This window comes from Prinia subflava, chromosome 2 (genome assembly GCF_021018805.1).
Source record: "Prinia subflava isolate CZ2003 ecotype Zambia chromosome 2, Cam_Psub_1.2, whole genome shotgun sequence".
Lineage (NCBI taxonomy): Eukaryota > Metazoa > Chordata > Aves > Passeriformes > Cisticolidae > Prinia > Prinia subflava.
The window spans coordinates 53,541,856-53,560,697 of NC_086248.1; the positions used below are offsets into that span (position 1 = coordinate 53,541,856).

The 18,842-nt window shown below is 40.8% G+C and overlaps 1 protein-coding gene across 1 annotated transcript in view; it reads right to left on the bottom strand.

Annotated features, from left to right (window-relative positions):
- Nucleotides 1-18,137, bottom strand: part of THEMIS (thymocyte selection associated) — a 71,141-nt gene extending 53,004 nt beyond the window's left edge. The window contains exons 1-2 of the mRNA XM_063389958.1: nt 17,963-18,137; nt 3,968-4,126 (exon numbers count right to left, since the gene is read on the bottom strand). Of these exons, the coding sequence (XP_063246028.1) occupies nt 3,968-4,126; nt 17,963-18,053 (250 nt within the window). The 5' untranslated portion in view covers nt 18,054-18,137. The remainder of the gene's footprint in view (nt 1-3,967; nt 4,127-17,962) is intronic.
- Between the last annotated feature and the right edge of the window lie 705 nt (nt 18,138-18,842).

Sequence of the window (18,842 nt, forward strand, 5' to 3'; positions counted from 1 at the left end):
TTTTCAGTCTTAATTAGAGTCCTGAAGGAAAGGAGTATTTTACTCTCTTTCCCCCACAGAAAGCTGAGAAAACCAGTAGTTAGGCTTGCCTAGTAGAGTAGCAAGCAGCCTTCAAGAAAAAAGAAGAGCAGAGCAAATCATCTGTCCCAGACTAGAAGTCTCTGTTCCCCAAGCAAGGCAAGAGATTGGGAAGAGCACAGTTTCTGCCTTCTTTGGAGTTACCTAATTGCTATTCCCCTTTTCCCCCACTTCCAACAATCACTCGCTACCTCTTCTGTTCCAGAATCTTCCTCATCTCATCCTGTCCCTAAGGTCAGATCTCTCTCACCTAATACTGAGATGAGCCTTTTAATGCCTAATCCGTGTTCTTCCACGGATGTGTTGTGTGGTCACTGCCAAGTCTCCCGTCTTTTTACTTGCAGATGAGTACACAAAGGGGCAGTCATGATCAACTCTGTGTCTGTCAGACCACGTAGGAATGAGCAGCAGCAACAGTCAGGGACCTCATGAGAACAGGGCCAGTCCAGTAACGTTTTTTGCAGAAGAAGGAATACAACAGAATAAAATGTAATCATTTGTGCTGGCAAACAATTCAGCTGTTGTGCAAATTACCTGTCTGCTAATTTGCTAGTAGGGAAAATTGTAGTTCAAAATGTGGTTAGATGTAGTCATTGAAGTGTCTAGAGTAACGGCAGACTTCTATTTTTTTACCCAGTGTATGAGCACAGAAAGAATAGCCCGGCCCTCTGAGGCATGAGAAAGAACAAATTAGAATGAGGATAAAACGAAATAACACAGATAGTGAACTTGTGGTTGCAGCGGTTTCACTAATGCAAAGAGCAGATTAGGCCTTTATCAAGGATCTGATTTGGCGGAGCAGAAAAAAAGGGGTTCTGGAAACTGCAAATACACTCAGAAAGACAAAGAGTAAGGCTCGTTTAAAGCCAATGTTCTTCACTCCCAGAGCTGCTATCCCCAGAGTAACCTAAATAGGAGCATTGCTCATTTGTGCCAGCATGCACGCACTGAAAGGGTACATGAGCCCATGGAATGCAAAAGAACTCATGGCAAAGGAAATGGAAAAGAGCATCAAAGCAAAACATTTCATCAATGCTGGCAACAGAGCACTGCACATACAATGTAAATACAGGGTCAGCCTCCTGAAGACCTGTGGATATTTTTATTGAATTAAGTCAAAGGCAGAGTGAAAAAGATCGTCTGCAATTCAGTTCTGTGCTTCGTTCAGGAGGTGGGGGCAAGCCACGTTCCATGTACAATGTTTTAGTTAGAGCTTAGCACGTGTATGTAACGAAGTGAAAAGAAAAAAGTTTAAGAAAGAGCAAGAGACTGGGAAATCTTGACTCTGCAGGGCAGAATCATTCATCAGCTAAGAACTAAATTAGAGAAATGACAAATTTACATCTTACCAAATAGCTCTTGAATACATAAGTGTACATATACAGAGAAAAACAGGAAAGAGTTGCTCCCTGTTGGTCTAATAAGAAGTGTCATTATGTCCCTCTTCAGTGCTGCTGTTCAGTAATACCCATCATGTGGAGGATAATACTGACAAATTTCAGCAAAATGAACTCTGAATTTATTTTTCAAGTGAAATAACCCAGTTTTCTAGAACACTGGTTGGGAGAGTTCATAACTATGCATGAAAATTGTAGTGATTAGATCGAATTTGAAAATGTGCTCAGTAGGGCAACAGCATCCAAATGCCAAGTTGTAAAACTGATCACTTGAATGCAAATAAATCCTGATTCACCAGGTTCAAATATTTGAAATCACAAGTCTTTCTGTTCTAACAATCAAGACTTTCAACATTAATAAATTTAGGATTACTTTTATCACTCTGTTGTGTTGGATATTTTAGGATTCAAATGTTCAACCTCATCTGCCAATCAAGATTTAGAATATATTTCTATTGGTGTATGTAATTTAGACATAGAAGAAATTTTAATAATATCAGAGAAACTTGGATTACAAGAAAAATACCACATATCTTGAGAGTTCACAGGAGAGTCATATTTCAATATCTCTAGATAGCCACAGATAATTAAAAGGTCTTTGATCTCTGTGTCTGGGCCTTACTAGTGCTTGAAAATGGCATTCCAAAAAAGTCTTTTAATAAGTGGTCACAGAAACCATTCTGGTTCACATGATAAGGAAAACGTGAAGATAAATTGAGGATTTACTGTGGGGGGAAATATTGCATATAAACAACTGTTTCAGAGAGAAATCTGCATTTTAGAGGTGGCAAATGAAGCCATAGCAGAAGATATTTTCCTGTAGAATTCAGATGAAACATTTCATTCTCATACTTTTACATTTTATTTGTTTCAAGAAGTGTGTCTCGTGTCCCTCTGCAGAAAAAGCACATCCCAGCTTGGATACCAGCATAACCTAAACCCTATACACGCACATGCACACATTCTAGCATACTCAGCAAGACTTTGGAAGAGCATCAATGAGGTTATTAAGTCAAGCACTCAAACACTAGAAAACACTCATATCATGTTCCCCATGCAGCATCAATTTAATTTCCCATGTGCTTTCAGTGCAATACAGTGCTAATTAAATATTTAGGTGGGTTTTTTGTTGTTTTTGTTTGGTTGGGGTTTTTTTGTGGGGTGGTGGGGGGGCGGCATGTTTTTTGGTTGATTAGTTGGTTGGTTTTTCTGGGGTTTTTGGGGGGGGGGGGTTGTTTGTTTGTTTGTTTGTACAAAAGTGTAGCCTCATTTAGTACATTAGTTAGACTGATGGCCAAAGTGAGTCCTGGGCACAATCTGAGACTCTTGAAGTCTGTTATGTTCTGTGTGTGCTCTGTACCAGTGTTTCCCTTTTGCAGGTGTCCCACAACTTCTCCCCCACACTCTGTCCCACTCCCACTGCCCTCCTCATGCAATTTTCGGGCTTGCTCATCTCCTCTCCCCAAGGGACTCCCATTACCTCTGCTGCCTGCAAGACTCCCAGCACGGGAAATGCCCTGCTTGCAAACTTGTGGGGTCTTCCACTGCTGCTGAGAGCAGCTGCACCTGCCTCTAGTCTCTGATCTTTGCATGGAAAGTCTTCATCCTTCTGTCCTGCTCTGAGGTCAAAATTTTTCTACCATTTCCCTAACATGGTTTGGCTCCTCCACTTCTCCCATCTGGGATACCCACATGGGATACGCTCTTCTCTCTCTGTGCTTTATTCACTTCCCTGTTCAATGCTGCTGGGCCCTAACAGTAGAGGAACTGAGATGAGAGCAAATTCAAAAATTAATACATATGACACATGATGAATTAATACTGGGTTCAGTACTTGGCCAGCTCTCCTTAACAAGGCAACATGAAGAGAGGAAGATATGGTTCAAGTAACAAGTCAGTACCACATGCCAAATTTCAAGTCCATTGTCCAAAATATGAATATATTTGGATTTCTCTATAGAACAGTAAAAGAGGTTTGTTAAGCAGAAAAACTTATCCATTCCCTTCTAATCCTGTTTCCAAGCATGGAGCAGCCACTCTGGCCACCACAGTTAAAATAAATCATTAAAATAAAAGCAATATTGAAAATATTTTGTACCCAAAATAATCAAATACAGACCTAGTAATGGTAAACAAATCATAGTTTGGGAGCACAACATGGAAGATTTCAGCTCAGACAAGGTTTGGCAAAGTCATAAGTAAATGAGAAGAAGATTTTTATTGTAATTCTTCCACCAAGGAACTCCAAGTGTAGAAAGCATTAGCACAAAACTTTATAATAGTAATAATTTCTATCCAGGTTTGAGAAAGGACTATAAGAGTTGAAATTTAAAAATTAGTTGACAGTGTCTTGTATCATCTGATAAAACTGTATTCTTGACAGCTGAGTTGTAACATCAAATATCAGTCAAGACAGCAAATCAATAAAATCAACAAAGGTGATTACTCAGGGCTATAATTCCTCAAAAACACGTATGCATGAAATACCATACCAGGAAAATTTAGTGGTAATTCCACTTTGTCTGAAAACTGGCTGACTTCATTATCGTCACAGATACTTGCTATGAGCTTATTAATTTTGAAGCCAACAACTTTAATGATTTCTTCTGTTGACAGGGAGCATTCATTTCCGAACATCTCATAAACGGAATCTGAAAAGAAATACAAAAGGAAAGAAAAGCATCATTTAGCTTTTTCTCACTTTTTCAAGTGTCTTTACCTCTTTGAGTGAAAACAAAAATAGTACTTAAACTAGTACAAGGTCGGAAGAATCTACATTTCCAAATTATTAGACCAAAATAGGTAGAGGTAAAGCATAAGATTACTGGCTTGTCAGGAGCTGTCTCCTGAAACCAGCAGGCAGTGGAGTTCAGGCACTAAAGGCGCCTCTGCACAGCACAGGACACAGCGTATCCTGTAGGAAACAACAGACTACAGCAGGAGAGGAGACAAAATACCACAGATCCTTGAGGGTCCAGGGAGAGGACAGGAGACATCCAAAAGCAATCAACATTTGAGCTTCCTGGGGTAACAGAAGACTTGAAGAAAGTACAAGAAATTGGAAAACTGGCAAATTAACAATGGCAATCCCTGTCCCATGTTGAAATGAGCATACTGATTCTGATCTGGCAGCAAAAAAATATTTTTTATCTGTCATATTCAGGCCCTTGAGAAAAGGAACAAAGCAATCCAGCCATGAGTTTCAGCACTTCCTCAGCAAAACCTGGAACTGTATCTTGTCCTGCCAAAAACAGTCCTTCCTTCTCCATTCTAGCTGTGGTCAACCTTTACTGTTTCAGAAGCAGGTGGACAGGCAGAAGAGCTCAAAAGCCAAGTTATGCAGAAGAAGGAAAATTCCTCCTGGTCTCAGCAGAAGATTAGCAGAAGTTTTGGGGCATGGGATCAATTAACTATCTTTAAAGACAATGCAGTGAACACGTATTCCATTTGTAGATAGCATTGCATTGAACACAGAACATCAGAAATGCTGACTTTAATAACAGCTTCCATTCTTGCGTGCATTTCCTCCCAAGAACTAACCAAGATCTGTCCCAAATTGATGTGGACATGGCCTTTCTGAAATCTCATCTCAAATTTTCATTTGGTGAGAAACATTCTCATTTCCATTCCCAATGCACTGGTGAGCGTATTTATTTGCTCTCCTACTAATATTGTTTAAAGTACGTTCCTTTTCATTTCCATTTTCCCTTCCTCAAAGAGTTCTCAGGGTTAATTTTGCCCTTAGCTTTATCTCCTCTGAGAAGACAGATTTTCCTTCACAGAATTGCTCTAAGTCCTTACTTAAAGTGTTTTTTTTGTTGTTGGTTTGGTTTTTGGGGGTTTTTTTGTTTGTTTTTGTTTGTTTGGGGTTTTTTGTGGGGTTTTTTGTTGTTTTTTTGTTTTTGTTTGTTTGTTTGTTTTGTGGTTTTTTTTGTGGTTTGTTTGTTTGTTTTTGTTCATTTGTTTGTGGGTCTTTCTTTCTTTCTTTCTTTCTTTCTTTCTTTCTTTCTTTCTTTCTTTCTTTCTTTCTTTCTTTCTTTCTTTCTTTCTTTCTTTCTTTCTTTCTTTCTTTCTTTCTTTCTTTCTTTCTTTCTTTCTTTCTTTCTTTCTTTCTTTCTTTCTTTCTTTCTTTCTTTCTTTCTTTCTTTCTTTCTTTCTTTCTTTCTTTCTTTCTTTCTTTCTTTCTTTCTTTCTTTTTCCCTACCGAGGTAAGTAGAATCGTATATCAGGCAATGAGAAATATTTGCAACCTGACCTCTGGTTACATAGTTGCAATCAATAATTGAGAAGGCCTGTACTGAAATATCATAGTTTATGGCAGAACTCTCTTCCCCCGAAGAGCAACACTCTTTACAGCTCTCCTTGTAGTTGCTGGGGATGACAGGGAAAAAAAAAAAAGCTTAGCTTTTTTTTTTCACCCAGGTGTCACACCAAAAAACCAACAACTATTAGCTGACTGATCTTCCTATTGTTCATTCAAGAATAATTCTAGTCCTGAATATAACCTGGGCTAATAAACATCTTTTACTGAGTCTTTGATCTATTTATTAGTTAATACTACTGTAGCACTTGCAAATGACAAGCATTTGACTATCTCCTAGACCTCAAGAGAAGTCACTGGGAGCCCAGCCTGAGCATAACTTATTCTTGTTTAAGCCTAAACCTACCCAAAGCCTCAACAGAGCACTGCAAAACAACAGGAGAGTGATGGAGAGAATCAGTGGTTAAGTGTGCTCTGTTGTGAATACATATCTAGACCAAGGTACTGGTTGCTCGTGCAATGCTTTCAACAATTGAGACGGACACTAGAAAATCTTCAGGTTCTCTGGAGAATCAGTAGGTTTCTCCTCTGGAGAAGGAATCTTGATTGCAAAAATAAAGTAAAAAACCATCTGGAAGATGCTTTTCACAGGCTGGATGGGATAACATCCCCTGCTTTCCCTTTCTGAGGACCCCATACAGGCTTAAGGGCTCTGCTTTACTTAGATCCCAAACTCACCCAGCAGGCTTTCTGCTGCACACCAGGATGATGACTAACTCAGAGGTATTCTGGATTACAGTGCCACAAAAATATCAACGAGTGCCAGGTGAAGAAACCTGCTGTTTAAGCACGTTTTTGACAATTCTGGTACTGAGCAGAAGAGCAATGCTGCCCATTGACAAAGAAGAACATTCTGGTTTTCTTATCGTAAAAATAGTGCACGGTTGCTTGCTCTCTTCAGTCCCTTAGCAATTTGACACAGACTAACTCAGCTGTCTCTATGGAAATTGCTAGAGCTCCCATACCGGGAGGCTGCCTGCTGCTAACACAGATCATGAAGTGCCATGTCTACTCACTTTTTTAATACTTCCAGGTATAGTGACTCCACCACTTCCCTGGGCAGCCTGTTCCAATGTTTAGCCACTCTTCCAGTGAACATTTTTTTTCCCATTTTTTGAAATGAGCCTCCCCTGGCAAAATTTGAGGCCATTTTCCCTTGTTATGTCACTGGTTGCCTGGGGAAGAGAATGACCCTCACCTCACCATGGCCTCCTTTTATGTCGTTTTAGAGAGCAATAAGGTCTCCCCTTAGCCTTGTTTTCTCCAGACTTAAATTTCCCAGCTCCCTCAGCTGCTTCTCTTGGGATTTCTGTTCAGTCCCCTTCACCAGCTCTGGTTTATTTCTCTGGGCATGCTCCAGCACCTCAGTGTCTTTCTTGTCATTCTTTCATCACTGCCCTCTGGGCTTGGCCATCCAGCCTGTTTTACTTCCAGTGATGAGTACACTTGTCCAAGCTGTGAGCTGCCAACTTTCCCAAAAGAATGCCGTGAGAGACTGTGCCAAAGGCTTTCCTGAAGTCTCAGTAGGCAACATCCACAGCCTTTGCTTTGTCCACTAAATGGAGCAGTTAAGGGGCTAAAGCTCTCAAAAAATTGTTATTGAAGAACATTTAATGACCCTTTCAGTCTATATCTGCAACAGAGTGATGCCATAAAACCCCCCAAGAAAATGAAAATCAAGGGAGCTCATTGTCTTACCCTCAAAGAAATTAACAGAGGTAGATAATCCACTGGCAAACAAAATGCCTTGTAATACCACTAGTGAAGACCATGGGATAGTACTTTTCATTTGCAGAAGAGAAGTTGGATATATAGATCATATAACCAAGGAAAAATGGAGGTATGCCACCACATTTTCCATACAATCAAAGGCATCAGAGACCAATTTTTAGCAGCTTATCAATAGTAAAACATATATTACCAGATTTATCTGAAATAGGCCAAGAAGTTGAAAGATTATGAAGGTGAGAGGTTGGGTGGATGACGGCTGACTGAGACCATGATTGCAGAAGCCTCATTTTTATCAATACTAGGATTAAAAAAAATAAATTAAAAATTAAAATCTGCCAGCCACATTTTTGGGGGTGCAATTACACGTACTGTATTGATTTTAATTACATATTTGTCTGCAACTAGATTGCTTTGGCCTGGTTTTAGCCCTTGCTTGGCAGTTTGCCTGGAATAATACAATGAAGATTACATTCAGACAAGAAAAATGTTACCTAGGCACTTGCAGCAAATATTTTTGCTGGTAAAAGGGAGCCAGGGAAACTGCATAGCTTTCAAAAAGGATAATAAAAGTTCTTTTTCCTTTAGAAGCCATGATAATTAATCTTGAAACATTTTGAAAAATACTCACTTTGTGTCAATATGACCCTGAGAGATTTTACTTCAGCTGTGTAATGCAGACACCCTCACACAATATATTGAAAAATAAAATTAAAATACAAGTTTTAAACACTTATTTGTTGTTGCACAACAATAACTTTGTTTTTGCCACTCAAGTCACAAAGAAAATGTAGCTCTTTGAAAATGTAAATCAAGTAACCTTGAGAACAGAATCTTTTGAGAAAGATGTATGCAATATAATGAAAAAAAAACAAAAACAAAAAAACCCACCCAAACCCAACATTTTAGCAGAACCCAGAATAAAGCAGCTTATTTACAGAGATCAAACAATGCTCCTGAAGGCTGTAATTAAAGAACTTGTTGCCTTTGAAAGAACCTTTTCTGGAATGTTACTTTGTTCAATAAAAAACACATTTATATCCTTTCATAAGCTCATCTCTAGTTTGACAATCTGTATTATCAATCACCATGATCAGATCAAAGCAAGCACCACAATTGGTTCAATATCTTTTCCTTCCATCTTTCCTAAAATGTTAAGCAGCCACACCACCATCCTCCCCAACATAAGCCCTTTATTTGATTTATTTCTCATTATAGGCACAAGAAGAGCACTTTTGTATTAAAAACAGCAATATGAAATATAAATACAGTGAATGCCTGAGATGGAGGATGTCATTCTTCATGTCACGGCATCTGACAGTACCACTGAGATAAATATTTTATAACACAAGGTGAAACAATAAAATATCCCAGTAATATCTCAGTCCCTTTTTCTTCCCAGCAGCTTGGAGACCCATTGGGTGACTGCTCTTGAAAAGCTGATAGAGAGCTGATGGGAGGCACGGCTCACAATCAGGCGGGTGAGTAAACAGCAGTAATACATCACCGGGACAGAGCTCCCTTTTGCCGAGTGCCTCTGGGCGGTTTAGCATTGAGGGAGAGGGAGAGCAATGCAAAGGAGACAAAAGACTTGACTAAGGTGGCACAGAGGAATTATTCAGCGGGGGTGAACCTCAGGCCCAGGCTGGCTGACTCCCAGTCTCACAGCCAGTTGGCTACACGGTGCTGCTAAGCACTTCCAACTATCCCCCTTTTTTTCCTTTTTTTTTTTTCACAAAGAGAAAGCTTTTTTTCCTAACAAAACCAAATTACTTTGGAGGCCAAACACTAGACATTGACTCCCTAGTCCCATGAGCTTGAATCCCTGAAGGAAAATATTCTCTCTTTCATCTCTCAGTAGCACTCACTGAATTCTTTGCAGCTGGCAGGCTGAGCAGCCTTTGAAAGAAGATCCAAAGAACCGGGAACCTGGCTGCTTAGCAGGGAGATGAAAGATCTCCCTACATCTCCTGAAAGAGTAGAACTTTGTCCCAATGTCCTTTTCCCAGTGCTCCTTTCTCCACTATTAAGTTGTCATCGGTTGCCCATATGGGTGCTGTCCTCGCTGTCAGAGGTGATTCTGTTTCAGGGGCTGGTGAAGCAGTTCTGCTTTCACAGAAAGGCTCCTTCCCCTGGTGCAGCCATTCAGCCAGAGTTACAATAACCCATTCTCCCCTACAACATAGCTCAGCTGAAATCACAGTTTTATTAAGGCTGCTGCAGCCTCTCAAAGTAATATGAAGGGCATAATGGATCTATAATTAGTGTCAATAAAAAAAAGGTATCATTCTTTATGGGCATTATTTGAGGGCTAGCCAATTGTTGGGAGTTTATGCTCTTTGGCAAGAAAAGACATCTATTTAAAAGTTTAAGGAGGAGAGTTTTGCTTAATCATTTTAATCATTTCATATTCTGATCAAGCAGAAAGGAAAACAATTTCTGATGGGGAGACATAAGGTGGCTTTTTTTTTTCCAGTCAAATACCTCTTGAGCACCAAAGATGCTCAGCAGCCTGCCAGATTTCCTCCACTAAACTCAAATAATACAATGTCTTGTAGGGAAGAGTCTGGAAATCATGCACAACAACAGGCAAAGAAGGAAGCATGCCTCAACTTCTCTCTCTAACCCCAGGCTGTGAGAATGACTGCAAACAGGATAAAACACCTGTATGGCTTTTATCCACCCCTCCCTTCCTGGCCCCAGAAGATGCCCCCACTGAGAGCAAGGGAGCCCAGCTCCCCAGTGCCCACAAGGCGCTCCAGATGCCCGAGGATAGCAGTGGTCATGAAGGCGGTGTGAATTTGAGTGAAAGATCCTTTGTCAAGTGACAGAGCAACTTATTGGGCTTTCAAAAAACTCTTCTCTTTAAGCAACAAAAATCTTGATCAGTTTAGGACACAAATCTTCCAAAAGACTCTATGCAAAGATGCATCCTATCTAGATCATACCCACTTAGGCTGTGAAGCGTCTGATTTTTGCCACCATGAAACCATCAAAAAACAAAAGTCGTTAAGATTTATCTTTTGCCATATAAAGTCAAACTTTAAATGTCAAGTGCTTTAAGCCATTTCAGTCATAATGGACTTTCAAAAAAATTACTCCTGCAGTTTCTGATTTATTGCTTTCCTGATAAGTTTATGGCTTTTTTTTTTTTATAAATGTATTCTTCTGATTCTCATCTATCCAGAGGCTCACACACTGCATGTGGCAGCAGAGCTCTATGTGTGCTGCACTCAATGTAATGGAAAAAGCAAGTGAAACCACAGCTCCCAATGAAACACCTTTGACCTTTTATTTGGGTTTATCCAAATGAGTCAGAATCACTACAGCAGTGAAGACAATGCCCAAACCTGATTTTGAACAGCATTAGTCACTGTTACAGCTGTTCATGACTTATTTAGTTTAATTCATTTTCTTTACAGCATTAATTACTTTGAATTTAATATATTTATTTACGTATATGTTCAACAGAAAAACTACTTTTTGTTGGACAAGGCTTAGGAAGACTGCTCAAACTGAGTTGCAGGATCAGAACTGGAAATATGTTTAAGCATCTTCCCCTACTGAGATCAGAGCATATTGCTCCTTGTGGCATTAGTGTGTGTCAAAGGGAGCTAACCAGAAAGAGTGGACCTGGATAAAGGCCATGTTCCTTCATGAACAGATCACCAGGCAATTGAAGAAAAAAGCTTTGTCACAAAAGCCCTGTAGAAACAGAAACAATGTGTGGTCGTGGGCTTGTGTATCGTGGGATATTTATCCCAGGATCTCCCTCCTATGCAATTTAACATAGTTGTCCCTTCATCTTTCCAGAGCCTGAGTTTGTGAAAATTATCTTGGCACTTTTATAGGCTTTTTTATAGGCTCGTGGGAAGGGAACCAGAGTCCTTCCTGCTACAGACCTCCTGCTCCTGGAGGAGGAGTGCAATCCCTGAAGCCTAAGTGCAATGGCTACTGGGTAGCTCTCTGCTACAGGACACCAGAACATTGAGGGAGCTTCAGCAAGCCAGGACAAGGAGTTGACCCCTGTATTGAGACAAACCAGGAAATTTGGGTATCCTTCCTACTTCCTATCCATCCACAAGGAGGCCCAAAACTGAATGTCACAGAAAGAAAATCCTCTCAAAGGAGATCCTCAAATCATCTTCACCCTTAATGCAAGCTACTCAAGGTCAGATTTTTCTCACTGTGTCTGGATGAGTCATTCCATTGAGGGCAGCAGTATGAATAAAATTACCAATATCTGACCCATAAAATCAGGGTTTGTTCTCACATCCACTGAAGAACACTTTCTTGTTTAGAATAAAACAGGCATTTGAAGCAGCTTGAACAAAGGCAGGAGAGTTTCTGTGGTTTGTATTAATAGACAAAAATTTACCCGTATGCTCCAACTACTGACCACAAAAGAGAACCCAAATTATCTTTTACTCTGGCTGTACTTAAGGCTCTTGCTCCTGATTGCTCAAACAAGAGGAACAGAAACAACTATATTCAAAGGAAACCACCCTTCCATGTTTTGATAGGTTTGGCTTCTCTGTTTTTAAAATACAAAGACGCAAATTAGCAAGTGAATGCACTGTAGCACAAGCTTCACCAATTTCATGTGCAGTTCTCCCTTGGCATGCACTCCACCAAGAATCCACCCAGTAAATGCAGAGAACATTTTTAATGATATTTTGCCTCTAAGAAATACAGCCCTAATTATCTTCATCAAAGCTGTCTATGCTCGGCCTCTGTTTAAATTATTTGTTGCTTTTTGTAAGAAAAAATACCTTTATTAATCCTGAAGAGACAGTTTGCTGGTTTTACTCACATGTATTACAGACTGCATATCTTAGCCTTCATCACCTCATCGGCTTATCACACTTGACAAGGGAGCAGGATTTGTTCTCTCTGGGCTGGCTTAGAAACAGTAAAAAAATTCTACTTTACACGATCATTTTTGAACTGTTGAGAGAGATTTCTTGTCTAAATTAGGACTTGGGGCAGCTGAGATTGGATAGATAAGGATTCCTTTTTGTGTTCAGTTTGCCTAACTACAGTAACAGGGTTGACAAGACCTTTTGAACTCTGTTGATGCTCAGCAGACCCCATCACTTCCCAGAAATGCTTGCAGCAATGCATGCTAGATAGATGCCATTTCCCAATCACTGAGGCAGAGAGAATGAAACCAAAACTGCAGAGGCAGGAAGCCAATGTGGATATGCAGGAGGCAAGGGGAACCATGAGTCATGTTTTCTATAGTTAACCAAGACGAGTTTTGACACAGAACTATTCACCCAAAGGGTTTTGTTTGGCATTGCCTCTCATGCAGCTGTCAGAGACCACCAAGCATCTGCCCAGAGGAGGAATCCCAACCTGTCAATTCTAAGAATCTTTAGATCCCTTAGGTTTGGAAGGACATTAACCAAAGATGTACATGTGACTGCACAGTTGCCTCTTTCCAATATTTTCTCCCTGCACAAATCTGGCACTTTCCTGAACCCCAGAGACTGGAGTACCACAGCTGCAGCACTGCATACCCAGCCTGCAGAGGTGGAGGCCGCTGGCCTAGGGTTCCCTTCTCCTCAGAGAAGGAGCAGAGAGCTTCCTGATGTGCTTCACAGGTCTGTTGTAAAAGAGGGTGCATCCTGGAACTGCAATTTACACAACACACATGCTGTTTTCAAATAACTGAACTGCATAACACAGCTACAACTCTCCCCACACTCTGGCAAGTCCTGATCCCTGAAGAAAAGGGGGAATACCACTATTGATTAATGTGTTTAGATGGAGCAAGAATGGGAAGACTGTGGGTAGGCTAATGACAACAAACACCAACAGAAGAGGTGTCTTGAGCTGTTCTTCATTTTTCACAATTAAAGTTGGCAGTTTTTACTGTTCTGCCACTGGTTAAATTAAGCCTGCAAAAGATTAAATTCAATTACCCATAAAATAATTATATCAGTATTAAAACAGACATAATTTTCGCAACATAAAGATGAAAGCCCACACTTGCATGCTGTCTGTAAAAATCAGTGGTCAGACAGTACTTACCTCACTAAGTATCAATATTTACTAAAATGTTCAAAGAAAGATATTTGATCAATCAAATCAGTTCCCAATGGAGTTTCAGCAATTTAATTTCTTAATAACATATTTTAATGAGCTATTAAATTGTCATGTACCTCAGTCTGCACTGTAGCTCCTTTGTAATCAGTGCTGATTACCAAGTTATTTGTATCTGGCAGACTTGCTTTCTTTTTATAATCATCCTTCCTATTCCCTTCAGAGATTCAACAATACAGTCCAGTTTCTGAAGCAAGGACATTATAACTGCAGAGTCCAAAGCAACTGCCCTGAGAGACATCCCTGGCATTTGCAGCACTACCATCTCCTTTCACCTGTGTTTCTGTTTCCAAACCAAAGATGGCAATAATTTCTCTGCTTCTGTATGGACTTTCAAATATGATGATGAAAAGATTTTGGAAGAACTCAGGGCTGTTACTAACACCCCACATTTCTGACTCTGCAAGGTGTCAGACAGTGGTAGGTGATGGTTGCAGGTCTCTGACCATGCAGCCCCACACAGCTGGAGCCAAAGTGGAATAGGAAATGGGAGTGTGAACAAGCTCCTCAAACCTTGACTATTCTGCCTAGAGGCAAACTGGTAAGGCTTTAACCATCCCCGAAGTCCAGGTGTAGCATGAAAATTAATGAGATCATTCAAGGAAAACATTTTCCTCTTCTTCATGCCAGGAACAGAGAGGCAAACAGGAACAGAACTTCCTGAGAAAGGTGTCTAAATCATAGTATTCACTACCAACAGCAAAAGTTCAATTACCTATAGCTTTTCTAGCTGAAAGTATTCCACATGGAAACAGGGTCTATAAAGTCATGTCCATGTGCAGTTTGGGGAACTACAGTTAAGTACATCTGATTCCATTAATATCAGCAAGAACATAATTTTTTTATAGGCCAGTAGAGAGACTAATGGTAGAATGAGTGCACACAGCATATGTTTTCTTCTTGCTCGCCACTGGGAACAGTAGCAGGCAGGCTTGGTCTGAAAGGAGAGACCTAGATTGTATTTGGTGTAGCAGGGATATAGAGGCAGAATGGATTCTTTCAGAGATGTTACCTTGCCAAAAGCAAGTAAATTCCCACTACTCCTTGAAGTTCAACTTTGCAGCTTCTAATAAAAATACCTCACCACATGGAAAACATCCATCCTCACAAAGCATTACACTTTCCTTATGCTTCCAGAGGTACTGAAAATCTGTCAGGAGCTGTAAGGCTAGTTTGCAAGTCTTATTTGTAAAATCATTAGACCTAAGTGCAGTGTGTGGAAAATGCTCCTTCCAAAAGAGTAAATGGAGAGTTTCATCCCCACAGTACGCCAGAGAAGAACAGTGAATCAATTACATTGTGTTATCATCACATATCTTGCTGTAGCCTTCTTTGTTTGGCTGCTGCAGCTTTGATATGACAGCTCCAATGGATGTAGTAGACCATTATTTACTCTGTTAGCCATTCTATGTACCTGGCTAAGCTATGTTAAGAAATCTTGCTCTTTTTGGGGGGCAGGTTGTGAAGAGGGGAATACACATTAACATTGACGTATATAAAAATTCTTCCTATTTTAAATTTTTATACAGGAAAATTAAATATCTCTGGTGATTGATCAGTCTCAAATGATCACATGTAATGCTTTAAAAACTGATCTTTTCCCTTACTATCTGCAGGTTGTGCTGAGAATTGTTATAGATTCCTACGAAATCCCATTCCACAAAACCATTTCGCTGACCAGGCTGACCTTGTAGCCATTTGGGAGCTATTACAATCAGTGCACAAATGCTCAGATTTGGTCCCAGCAGCCACAGCAATAAGCCCATATTCCCTGCTGATAGACCTGCCATTACCCACACTGATTGCTGGTGTACTGCATGGGGTAAGAGAGATCCAAGAGGTTGTTGCAGGGGCAGAGGAATCTGCCTGAGGAAGGACTAAAGAGTGGTTGTCCTAATGGAACTTGAAGTGCTCAAAGTGGCTCGTTCTCCTGTTTAGCAATATAACAGGAATTACTTCAGACTCTCTTTGAGGCACTAGTCCTGCAACAGAAAATGTAACATAAATCATAATGCAATCACAGAACAATGTGTTCACCCCAGCTGCCAGGTACAGAAGGAGGAAAATGTTCAGGAAAGATCTGACACAGACAGAGAGCTCAGGGAAAGTGGGAGAGAAAGGGAGGGAGAGAAAGGAAAGGAGGGCCTGGCCTGAGAAGACCTTTTGTAGCCCTAGATCCTGCAAACCTACCAGGCACAAAGTGTCTTGAGCATCTCAATCTTCCTCTAAAACAAGGAAGAAGAGGAACGCACAGAAGCTTACTACAGGACATAAGTGTTTCTGTGTACTTGCAAATATTTTTGGGATATGCTGGCTTGTGAGGGCAAGGAGCCAAGTAGAATATATCAGACTTGTTTGTTGTACAAACAAGAGGCTCATACACAGCTGTCAGTGCTGCAGCTGCTGTTCTGGTGGGACACCTATGAGAACAGCTGAGAAGCCACCAGGAGCAGAAGACAGGAAGAGGTAGTGCTGCTGAAGATCAAAAAACAATCAGAGCAGCACGAGGGCTGTCACTTTTTAATTCTAGTATTCTCAGGTCTCTAGAGCACATACCACCTCCTTCCAAAGCTAGTCAAGAGCTAACAGCCAACAGCCTTTTTCTTTCACATGTGAAGAATTGCTGCAGAATGGTCCATGGGCTAACTCACCAAGTGTTTTTCTCCTCATATGGAAGGGTTTAGACAGTAAATAGAATCACAACCTGAAATACTCTGGCCACAAAGATGTACTGGTATAAGTTTTACCATCCATGAGCAGCAGGATGCAGACTGTAGGAACTCAAAAACCTGCAGACACCTGAGCTACCATCATTTTAGCATCTTGTGTGTGTATATATATATATATATATATACATACACACATCTCACAGTATTTTGTGTATATACATATGTATACACATATATATGTATACGTAAGCATACCTACATTTACAAATGCATACAACTTGTTTTCATATCACTTCTGCTTCCTAGCTGTGTGAAAAGAGATGAATACACCTCCAGCTTAAGGAGATGATCTTCCCTCTTGTAGTTTTAATTCTACCCTTCATCACTTAAGCTGTAATTTTCTTATCAAGAACCTATTTGTCACAGCTGCTGGACCTGTTTAAAAGAGAAAACTGGAAAAGGCCACATAGCAAAGTTCAGAAAACAGGGTTTTTTTTAAAGTTTCTGGTAATTCTGGCTAAGTTTATTTCCAAGAACACTTTTTCTATATATCAGTATTATTCATAGGTAGTTTCCAGAGCAGCCAGGATGGGCAATCAGGAGCACATGGACAGTACTCTACCATCATAGATTCAGTATGTCCTTTCCCATTTCCTTTCTGCCCAAAGAGGCTGTTGTCATGGAGGGAAAAATCTCCCACTCTGGCCACAGCTATTGATTGCCAATCAGACTTTCCATGGCCACCTCTTCTCTCCTTCTATTATGGAGCAGCATGGAAATATTTAGATTAATGTAAAGATAAATGTTGTGGATCCTGAAGTGGGTGTTTGGTTGAAGCTGAAGCAGACTTCAGCTCATTTCAGGAAACCCTCTCTGTTTTATTAGCTGAGCCCAAATTTTTCCCTTTCAGTGCTATGGAGGTAGCTTTCTTTTTCTAGACTGATACATGGGCTTGATGTGACACCTTCACTATCACTGAACAAAGTCCATGCCCAAACCAAGAGCAGATTTTTCCCTCTTTACCACCTTTTGAGTGTGTTTTGTGCACAAGCAGAGGACTACTAGTATCATAAAAACAGATCTACAGCAGGAAAACCCAGTAAAATATTCCCCCTGTGTTGCTCCAGTCCAGCTTATGCCAACCCCTTTGCATTCTTGCACACTTGAAGTGCTCGCAAATACAGGACAGAATTTCAGGAAGACCTTATGGTCCTTCATGGTCACTTTCCAGGCTCCCTGGTTCTTTATTTCTGAGACAGAAGACACCTCTCCATGGCAGCCCCAGAAGTCCAAGATAAGTTAAATCAATTAACTTCTGTGAGGTGATTTGCGGTTGCTGGATTGATGGCTCTGTAAGTGTAAGTGCAAAGTAAATTCATGTCTTATTCCAGTACTCTTTCCAGGACATGAAGAAGACTAACTAGACTAACTACAGTTTCTTTTTCACTGCCAATTAGAAGACTGAATGCACATGGCACCAATGACTCCCAAAGCCATTGATAAAACACATTCTTCAGCTGGTGGGAAACTTCTAGGAGACACCTCCATGAACATCCTTCCTAAGCCTCCCCCACATTCCACATTCCACATTCCAGTCTGAAGGGGGACCTGATGTCAAATACAGGCTTGCAAAACCCTGCCAGAAAACACTCAATGCTCACCTTGACAATAGATGCCTGACTGGATTTGGAGGATCCTGGGAAGGGCTCTGAGGTCCAGAGAATGAATGAACTTGTCCAGGGTAGAGGCCATGGTCCGCAGCACTGCAGCACGTGGGTTTGGCACTCAAAGGCCAGTGAAAAGCTCTCAAGGCAGCAGCACTCAGCCTGGTGCATACTGTGCTCGGGAGCTCGGCAGCAGCGGGGAGGAGTGGTGTGGGGAGGTACTTCTGCTTCCTTCCCTCTGTGGCTGCTTCCTCCCATGGGTGCAGCTGGAGTGGCGTGAGGCTGCTGGTAGCCCTGTGAATGGTTCTGGCACCCACAGCCACCAAGGGTCTGTGCCAGGCTGGGAGACATGGGAGGTTGCTGGGGGTACTGAGTTCCAAAGGGGAAAGGAGGATCTGCTGCAAAACTCTGTCAGTGATAGTTATTGACCCTGTGAAAAGAAGATACTGAATATCAGCCCTGCCTAGAATGGGAAAAAACCACCATATCTGGGTGGGGTGTGGTTGGTTTGTTGGTTTTTTTCCCTCTTGGAACATAGCAAAGTAGTTTGGTGCTTGTTCTCTTCAAAACCAAAAATAGCCTTTGAAGAAAAGAAATTAAGCACTTTGCTGCCTTAAATATTTTATCTGGATTTAAGATATACAAATAGAGTCCAAAGTACTTCATCACCTAAATGAACATATAAACACAATATTGTTCTGCAAAATAGTCAACATTTCCTTATGCCACCAATGATGCCTGGGAATTTGATTTAGAAGTGCTTCAGCTGGGAAGGAATTTTAAGAGACAGTATCAGGTGAAACTCAGACGGATGACAAACCCCCAGCACTGATCCCAGCTCTGCCATTCTGAGCTTGATCAAGCACTTGTTTCAGGA